This window comes from Mizuhopecten yessoensis, unplaced genomic scaffold (assembly GCF_002113885.1).
Source record: "Mizuhopecten yessoensis strain PY_sf001 unplaced genomic scaffold, ASM211388v2 scaffold11069, whole genome shotgun sequence".
NCBI classification, from domain to species: Eukaryota; Metazoa; Mollusca; class Bivalvia; order Pectinida; family Pectinidae; genus Mizuhopecten; species Mizuhopecten yessoensis.
In genome coordinates this window covers 2,253,917-2,264,162 of record NW_018408864.1, presented here as the reverse complement: position 1 = coordinate 2,264,162, position 10,246 = coordinate 2,253,917, and the positions used below count along the sequence as shown (strand labels likewise).

The 10,246-nt window shown below is 34.2% G+C and overlaps 1 protein-coding gene and 1 long non-coding RNA gene across 2 annotated transcripts in view; one reads left to right on the top strand and one right to left on the bottom strand.

Annotated features, from left to right (window-relative positions):
* The first annotated feature begins 336 nt into the window (after positions 1 to 336).
* LOC110465299 lies at positions 337 to 4,307 on the top strand. Its single transcript, XR_002464595.1, has 3 exons — positions 337 to 505; positions 2,962 to 3,051; positions 3,819 to 4,307. It is a non-coding gene; the product is annotated as an uncharacterized LOC110465299 (long non-coding RNA).
* A 4,401-nt stretch (positions 4,308 to 8,708) lies between these two features.
* LOC110465332 (dynein assembly factor with WDR repeat domains 1-like) overlaps positions 8,709 to 10,246 on the bottom strand; it is a 17,043-nt gene continuing 15,505 nt past the window's right edge. The window contains exon 13 of the mRNA XM_021521076.1: positions 8,709 to 9,610. Coding sequence (XP_021376751.1) covers positions 9,576 to 9,610 — 35 coding nt within the window. The 3' untranslated portion in view covers positions 8,709 to 9,575. The remainder of the gene's footprint in view (positions 9,611 to 10,246) is intronic.

The following is a 10,246-nucleotide window of genomic DNA, read 5'->3' as shown; positions in this document are numbered from 1 at the left end:
GTCTAGTAGGAACTTTCCAAGTGTTTTGACACTGAAAATTTTCATTAATATTCACTAAATTTTCACTGATACTCTTTATAATTATTCATTAAATAGAAAGCAATTACCGTTTCACAGAATTAATAAGTCCGTGAAGTATATCTAAACAAATTGGTTGTTCCATATAAATGAAAGGAGCCTAGATATTTTTTCTTGAAAACATATTTAATTTCCGATGAGTCCTCACAACATTCTAAAGGTTCTTTATTAACAATTAGAATAAAATAAAATAGACAACGTAGTATACTATTTTTGATAATATAGGGCGTCATTAGAATACGAAACTTGCCTATTTTTGTAACATTGGCTTTACCTATTGGCTTTATTGTCAAGGTCATCTCATCGGAGGTTTGGATGAAAGATGTGGTTCGAAATCTTACCGAGTGGTGTAATTTTCACCGGACTGTTGTTGTCTTCACCTATTGTACCCCCAATCGTAGCATGGATCTTCCGCAAAGATAGAAAGGTGAGGAATATGGTGTTTCTAATTCTGAAGCGTTTAGCAGATCAATGTACGCTGTAACCAGACATTTCGTTTCCTCTGGCCCTGACGTGTATGTGGAACAAACGGTACGTACGTTAAACATACATCTTTGGGTATAAATTCTGGCGGACCTACAAATGTTTATGCAAGCCTTCCAAGGCTTTGTCAAGGCTCGCCTGAAAAAAGCATCAGATTACTGGGTCCGACCTCATTTCTTAAACGAACAACTGATTATCATCACTACAGACTACATGTGGTCAAACCGGTTCATCCTTTTGGATCGCGATCAACGAAAATGACCTTGAAACAGACTTAGGCTACATTCGCGTAACCCGGTTGAAACGTTACGTGTGACGCAGAAATACTCCACGATAAGTGAACGCACTAATGGACCGTTCTGTAAGCAGAGCTAAAAATACACAGTTTTGGAGAATAAAAACAATGTATCAAGAATAGTATGCCCTTCTTTCATGCGTCCACTGAATTACATAACGTATCTTAAAAACTACATGTGGCTTGACATTGTTTAAGAAAGAAATAACGCAAATTGGCAAGAGTCAGCATTTTAGTTTCGTTCAGGTACGTCTGGACCCCTCAATCTACACGTGCCAAATTTTCCTGAGGTCAGCCTCGGCCCAAATCTGTACCTGTCGTTTTCTTTACAGGTTTAACCGTTTCAACTGGATATGCGAATGTAGCCAAGGATTGATATACAGGCAAGGGTTAAAATGATTATGACATATTAGTCTTGTGTACAAATGGTGCTCATTTTGGTACAGATCTGAACCGAGGCTGACCTCAGGAATATTCGGCACATGTAGATTGAGGGGTCCAGGCGTACCTAACCGAAACTGAAATGCTGACAATTGCTAGTGTTATTTCTTTAAAAAACAATGTCAAGCCTCATATAGTTTTAGCTCACCTGCCCAAAGGGCTAGTGAGCTTATGCCATGGCGCAGTGTCTGTTTTCCGTCCTGCGTCGGCGTTCATCCATCTGCATCAGTCTTTCAACTTTTTCTTTAAACAACTTCTTCTGAAGAATGGACAGGCCTAGAGTCATGATATTTGAGTGATAGCTACGTTGGTAAGAGCCCAACAAAGTTTGAGAACGAAAATGACCTTGACCTACATTGTATCAAGGTCACAGGGGTCAAAAGTGTCAAATAATTCAAACGACTTCTTCTGAAAAACAGAAAAGTATAGAATCTTAACATGTGGTTGGTAGCTTCTTGGAATAGAGCCCAACAAAGTTTGCTAATTAAAATGACTTCAAGGTCACAGGGGTCAAAATGTTGGCACTTCCTAAGAAACGATAGTCAGAAGAAATGGGGAAGATCTCAAAACCAGAAAAATATTTTCATTTTTTTTTTCAATCTCAATTGAAAGCTTTTTAACTTGCACTGTCAGTTTTAAGCTAAAGAGACTCATTAGGCCAAAGCAAATATAGCAATTGTTTTTGAGATGTTCTTCAAATTTCTGTCACCGGTAGTTGGACATGAGTGAGAACAAATGTCGGCTCTGCTCCTATTTACATGGCTTCATCTATGTTAGATTTTCCTGTCTCTCAACCACCTTGAACTATTTTTCATTGATTTATTTTGGTTGCATTGCCTTCTTCATTAGCTCATATTGAATGTTGCTGTTGGGATGTGAACTGTAAAGAACCCCATCAATTTGAGCATGGTTGCTAGAGGTCAAGGTGAGCGTTGCTAAAAAATATAATTCTGCTTCGTTGGGCTTGTCTGGGTGATAATTTTAGAATGATTGATCATACAAAGTTCAAATTTAGTATATGGGTTGTCCTGGTGGACAAGAACCCTATCAATTTGGCGTGGTCTGCTGAAATCCAGCTTGCTTTATAGTTTTAAATTCAATCCGTTTTGCTAAATATTTTTACCAAGTGAAGTATATATCTGTTTTTGTGTACCATTAACAATGGGGCTACTTATAGCTCGTCATATAATATTACAGGTATTTTCCAACCAAACTAAGGCAGATCTCAATTTGATCTTAATCAGCTCTGCCGAAAAAACACAGGGATCCTTAAAAGTGATACTGGGAATAAACTAGACCACAGGCACAGTCTTAGACATATTGCGAATAGGCTGTGGTGGTCGAGTGGTTAAGACATCTATAGCCATCTACGATCACTACTCCACCACTGGGTCATGGATTTGAGGCTTACATAATTGCCCTCCGCCAATGGATTGTGGGTTCAAGTATTTTTGTGGGGCAGTCACCAGGTACTGGCCACAGGTTGGTGGTTTTTCTCCAGGCACCCAGGTTTTCCTTAATCACCAAAACCTGGCACATCCTTAAGTGACCATAGCTAAAAAGGACGTAGGTTTCAAACAAACCAAACCAATATTGTGAGATATGATAGGAATGTTTCGTATATAACATAATTATGTAATTTAAATACAATTTCTCCATTGTAGTATACTCAGAGGTACTTTCATGCAGATGAAGTTGACTACAGGATGTATGTGCGCGACATCTATAAATTTGGCTCTGTGTACAAACCAAAGGTAATGACAAGATTTTATTTCTTTAGTTCTACATGATTGTTATGTTCATGAAGGTTACACAGTTTGTATATATATATGACTCACCACTGCAAATGTTGATGCATGTACTTAACATTCTGGGACACTTTTTAAATACACCCATATTGGGAGCACCTGTCTGTCCAAACCTTGGTTTCTGTAAGCATTGATATTATTCAGTTTTGATGAAGCTTGTAATAAGCATTGTATGAAGACTAGAGCAAGTTTTAAGGTGGAAAGATCTGCTTTAAATTAGGAAACTGCAATTTGCTTGATTATTCATCATCAATGATAACGTCTTCAACTTACGGTATATCAATAAAATGTGATTGATATTCAATGGAATTTGTTCAATATTTAACCAGTCCTATAATGTTTGGTTTGGACAGACAGTTAAAAGTTACCTGCCTTGCAATGTGTTACTGTAAATTTTCCCGTAGGTCCTATTACCAATTTTCAGAAATGAACAATATTATATGCATGTGAAATAAAAAATTCATTAAATTTTTTGAAGACATGTCTGAAATTGCGTCACCCTGTATATGAATTAAACAGCAGATGAGTAGCACATGTTCTTTGTTCTTTAATTTGAAATTGAAAAGTTCTAATCAAGTATTCAATACCCTAGATTTTTAAAACACAGTAGAAAGATGGGCATTCTAACTACTTTGTCCAATGTGAAGATAACACTAAAAACAAAGCTACAGAGTGATTTGTACCCTCTTCATTGACAGTCTTTTGTGTTACAGGGTCTAGAGGCTCTGGATGAATAGGATGTGACACTGAAGGCAGTCTCTGTGATGTTTTGTGCAAACATTTGTTTAATAACTGGTTTTATGGGATGCATAGAGAAGTGGCATTATTACAGGGTGGCAAAATGATACAATTTTGACACTCCATACAAGAAATCACCCTGTAAATGTGTTAAAAACCGACCGATATCTTTTTTATTAAACTTGTCATATAACTTTTTGGATGGAGAAAGAACATCAGTACCGGCATATTTATCAAAACTTTCATTACAAAAGGACATAACTTTGAATGCCTTCTGATTGATCATGGAGGCTGTCAGTGGATTCTGTCATATCATGACTGACAATCCACAACTGATGAATTCACCAAGACCAGTTGACTTACTTTCTTTAGGCATCGGCTCAGTATTAATTCAAAGGAAAACCTGAACTTGAAGACAAAAAGTTTGTTGTATGATAAATAAAATGGTACTATTTAATGATGAACATATTGTTTGCTTGTTTTTTGTTATTCTTAAGCTTGCCTAGCCTAGAGGCCTAGGCCAAGTAGCTGGTGGAATAACCATTAGGCCTAAAGGGAAGATATTTGAGCAGTAGGAAGCTGGGATGAAGAACTGTCCTGTTTTTTTCAAATGACAGACCTTGATTGTGTAAAGTCTATATTCAAACTTCTTCCGAATAACAAGGAGACCTAGGATCATGATATTTGGTCAAAACATGCTAGATAATAAAGGACCATAAAAATGTTCAAATAAATAATCTTGACCAAGGTTACAGGGGTAAAATGTGTTATTGTTTTTAACAACCAAGAGACCAAGGAATATGCTATTAGGACAATTTCAGTAAAGACTATAGAAGTTTGTCAAGTTTTGTTTGATTTGATTTTGATAGACATTGAAAACAGGGTGAGTGGTACAGGCCCATTTGGCCTCTTGCTTTACCAATTCAAGAGTTTCTGACACATACCACATTGACTTCTGTTGTCCGAGTGACTGGGATAAACTAATAATTCCAATCACATTTCTTTTTGACCCATCGGTTTTAGCTCGCCTATTCCAAGAAATAATGTAGACACCCCAGCGTCGGCATCCAGGAACCTTCGAAGGTTAAAGTTTTTTCCAGACAGTGTTGGATCATCACTCAATACACAGTTGCCTATTATGAGTTAGTCATTTATATCGAGTGTAAGCAATGTGCTGGACCATATTTTCATATTTTATGGCCCAAAAACAGCTTAATTGGACTTAGTTAAATTTGAGGTTAAAGTTTTTCGGCAGGTTTTTTCCAGACAATGTTGGATCATCACACTCAATCGCAAGTTGTCCATTATGAGTTTAGGTCATTTATATGAGTGTAAGCAATGTGCTGCACCATATTTTCATATTTTATGGCCCAAAAAACAGCTTAATTGGACTTGATTAATGTTTTGGGGTAATCCTGGGGTCTGACCACAACCCTAGGGACCTAGTTTCCGAGTCAAAGCTTGGAAACAGTTGAGATCCCCACCCCATAACCATACATAAAATTGCTGGGCATGTAAATTTTTTACAGATATGCTACAAGGATTGGCCTTGGGGTCTGGCATATTCCCTTGATCTCATTCGGAGAATATTTTGCCATGATTGCTTTGGTATCCAGGTGAGCGATACAGGCCCTCTGGGCCTCTTGTTATGAAGCAACCCCTGTGTTCTTGTTCTCTAGGAAAATTGACAGTGAAATTATTTTTGTCTCATTTCTACAATTTCAAAACAAAGTGATAACAAACACAAATGACTATTTTTTGTATATACTTCCATTTAATTTTTGAAAGCGTGAATTGCACACATAACAAAGAACAGTTTTTGTTTTTAACACAATCTGAACCAATCCTATCCTCATTGACCTTTGAACTTTGTGACACAACAATAATGATGGATGGTTAGTTAAAGATCATAATTGTTAATTGATTTGTAATCAGAAGTACATGTAGTTTATTGATCGATTATCCATTGCATATAATTTTATGGAACTGAATACTGAAATAAATAGACTACACTACTGTTACATCAATAGTCAAGAGTTATTTACTATTTAGGTTTAATTCTTTTACAACAAACTTTCAGACAGTTTAAAGGTGTTTTTCAACACTGACTTCAATCATATAATAAAAATCAATGAAATAAAAGACTTTCTATGTCTAATGTACATTGTATACAATAATACTTGACACTCAAATTCAGTTATTAACTTATTATATCAATTTTGGAATTTGTTATCAATAATTGGAATTGTAAAGGGAACACCGACCGATTCATTTATAATCGACCATTGGCCCATGCCATCACTACACACAGATAAGTGGTAATCACTGTAAACTGTAATACACACCAATGTCATGTTTTCTTGTGTTATAGTGTCAGTGTAAGTACAGGGATCGTGTTGCAGGTATTACACATTCCATATACCTGGTATTGTAAAACATTGTTTTTGTTTCCTATTACTCTGACCAGTTAAGACATATTTCAGAAAAATATTTGAAATTTTTTGTTTGCTAAAAAGTTAAAATTCAATTTCATTACAGAAATATTCAGACTGTTTAAACCAATTAATTTCCATTGTTTCCCTACATACAATTTCATTTAAACCAATTAATTTCCATTGTTTCCCTAAATACAATTTCAATTTTTTTTAATTGAAATTTCAACATTGATTTTGTTTTAAATTTCCCTACAGTTTTGAAAGTAAGTTTTAAAAAGATGAAAAGCTTTTGCAATAAATAAATCAATCTTGTCTTGCAATTGCACAGTAATGACCAACTCCCATCTCATATATGTTCTATGTCACAGTAAGTAACTTTCAATTAATTTCAATATCCTCTTCTAATTTATTATTGTTTATCCTCCCGCACAGAATAAGTGAATTAGAGATATTGTCCACAGTATAAATGAAGACAATGCCGAGATCACTTTACTGTTGCTTATTCTGGGTAGTTTGTGGCCCTAGCTAGGATGAAGTGGACTGAAGCAAAGGCTATACAAAAGTGCAATCTAAAAGGTCAGTGTGTTTAGACAGTCTGTACTGTAGAAATGAAATCAAAATCTACATGCACTTTGACAAAACCACACAAAAGCAAATGGTTTTCACAGACAGCATAACAATGTTAAGTCATACATACCCTCCACAGTAATGAGAAATACATAGTTTCAGCAGTATATCATAATACCTCCCCTAAACATAACAATAAGATCATATTTCAGATATTTTCTTCAGANCCCCCCCCAAAAAAAAACCCCAAAGAGATTAGTGATTCATATAATTAAACACTTTTTTCAAAACTGTTGTAAGATAAATAAAGTTTAAATCAGTAACAGTCTAGTCACATAACACCAAAGAGAGCATGTCTGGAAATTGTTGGTTAAATGTTCATTAATTGAGCAGCCCCATTTGTCATAACGACATAGATACTGTAGTACCAGTGCGGATCTATCATTCCTGTTATCCATGTCCCTAATCATGTTTTGTTGTTGTTATTGGAAAGACCTGGCAGCTTCATGTACAGCTATAAATGTTTAAACTGTGAAAACATTGCAGTTTATAAGTCATACTTCAAACTGTTATTAATCAGGTTTAAACAACTTTTTATTTTATTTCTGCAGACAGATATTTTGTAAATATGTATGTAAAACTATTGAATACAAACTAAAACAAGACGGAACATGAAAAATAATCCAAAATGCCTTTTGTTCATAAATTAATATATGTTATGTTATACAATTCAAGGACGGAATGAAAAACCTGGATGGATATCATTTTGAATAAATTAAATTAAAAACATGTCACAAATAATAAACAGAGATATGAGTAATGTTTCAATAAAATTGATCTATGTACAACAAGATCAGTTATTGATGTTTAATATAACTTAATCACCACTGATATACTGACTAGTGCTGTCATAATAACTACAATATGTATAAGGGTTGTAAAGGTAATTAATTGATTAGGTGTTCAAAATAGATGTATATGTAGTTATAATCACGGTCAAACACAGATTGTATAAATCAATGGACGGAAGCTTAAAAGAGATTTTTAGATAAACATATTGATAAATAGTTAAACAATTTTATCATTTTACGTCACAAACTAATTAAACTCTCTGATCTATATCTGTTTATTATTGATACCAATATTTCAGTGAAAGGAACAAATCCTATCGAACTGAGAACGACACCAATCAGTTACTATGAACAATTAATTAATTATTTGTCTCCAAACTAAACACGTAAATTTTATAAAAATAGAATTTAGCACTCAAAACCTTTATTATATCATGACATCATAATATTAAACTATGTCAATGTCATTGTGATGGCAGCAGTTGCAGAAAAAATTGAACAAGTTCAAACTTTAGAACTTGGGTGAGTTATACATTTCTTTGTCAGAGGTAAAAGGAACAGTTTTTATTTGTTAGGTTAGACCGACCGGATTCCAGACAACTGTATATATACTGAATATTTTTTCTTTACAAAATCACATGTTAAGTATTGTTTGCAATAAAATTTCATATAATAAGCTGTAATCTTACTTTATAAAGGTTATTGCCTCACTACCTCTCACATTGTACAGGGAAGATGTATAGAACAGAAATTCCTGGTAAAATATGATATACATGATTGTACACATAGAAAAAGGAACATCTGATGATTGCATCTGTGCAAACATTTCTTTAGGTTTGTCGCCGATAATATTGTTAGAATATTTTTTGACGTATCTTCTTGGTGTTTTTTTTATTCATATTAAAAAAACCCACCGTGAATCATTCAATAAATATTTCACACAACCAAGAAAAAGCTGGAATGTATTTTTTTGTAAAAACAATAAAAATATATACAGTTCATCTTAAAAATCAACACAAATGATTCATTCTTTTTAAATAAGTAACACTTTTTACACTTCACATTCTATATTTATAAAAACATACAAGCTCGTTCTTGCAGTGTTAAAATAGCAGTTTATACAGCTCTAAATTTCTAACTGATTTGAAAGTTTCTACATATTTGGTAGACAGTTAATTTTTCTCACTTTATATAAAATCCAACTGTTAACACTGGGAGTATCTGCTTTATGTAGCCATACTACTCTAATTTTCCATGATACACTGACCTATGTTGCATGATGTAAATTCATGAATTCAAAGCTGTGCATGTGGACAATGCCATCAAATAGCTAAAACACATGTCCAATGTTTAATGTAATATAAATCATTTCAAACAGACTCTTCTAATCAAATTACTGACAAGCAAATTCATTTATTCAAGCATTCATGATTAACTATCTATTCTTACTTCCTGGCTTGCTATAAGAAAAACTAGACTCCTTGCTCTCCAGTACTGTTTCTTAACCCTCTCGTAACAGGCAATTTAATTCAAAACCTACTTCTAGGAGTGAGGAATCCAGTCATGACAAACTATATCATGAAATGGAAAACTAGAAATTGGTCACTCCATTCAGTTGGAATTATCACATCCGATATATCTTAGTGCATCCTGATAGTTGAAATGGATTCCTAAAAAAGTAGAATATCCTGGAGACAAATACTGTAACAGGAGTTCCCATTGGTTGATGTCCGTCACTAATGCAAATGACCTCTGTAACCTTGGTGATCAGGCCTACAGCTGATGATGGAAGAAGATGTTGCCGTGATGTATGAACCTGTCTTCCATGTAGACTGGCAAAAATGTTTAATACTGACATAGTTTGTTTCCTTGACTAACATCACCTCCATATTCGACATGTGTTGTCTTTACTCCCTACAAAAAAAATCATTACCAGTGACAAAAAAAGTATTTAAAAACATGGCTTTCAATTTCTCAAATAAGTAAACAATTTGGACATAAAATCGAACATGAGAAAAAACCTAGTCAAGGGAAAACTGGAGTCCCTTGATTTGATTTTTTTCTCTCCGCATTATTTTGATTAAAAGAACATTGTTAACTCAATTAAGTAATAGACCTTGTTTATTGTTAGTAGACCCAGTATTAAGAAAATATTATGACAAAAACCTTTGTACATGGTTAACTCAATTAAGTAATAGACCTTGTTTATTGTTTGTAGACCCTGTATTAAAACAAGAGGCCCATGGGCCTTAACGGTCACCTGAGTCTATAGTATTTATTTTTGTTGTTGAAATATGTACCAATTTGAGTAAAAAATAGTATAATGTTAACTTAACTTTGTCAGGACCATGAGCTGATCATTCCTAGACCAATTTTAAGTGAGATCGGCCTATTAGAACTTAGTAGCAAAATAGCGGCCATGGCAGCCAAATTGTATTTCTGATTGACCCGAAAAATAACAACACTTTGTCAGGACCATGATTCGATCATTCCTACAAAGTTTCAGTTCAATCGGCCAAGTAGATCTTTACTTTAAGTTTGAAATAGTTT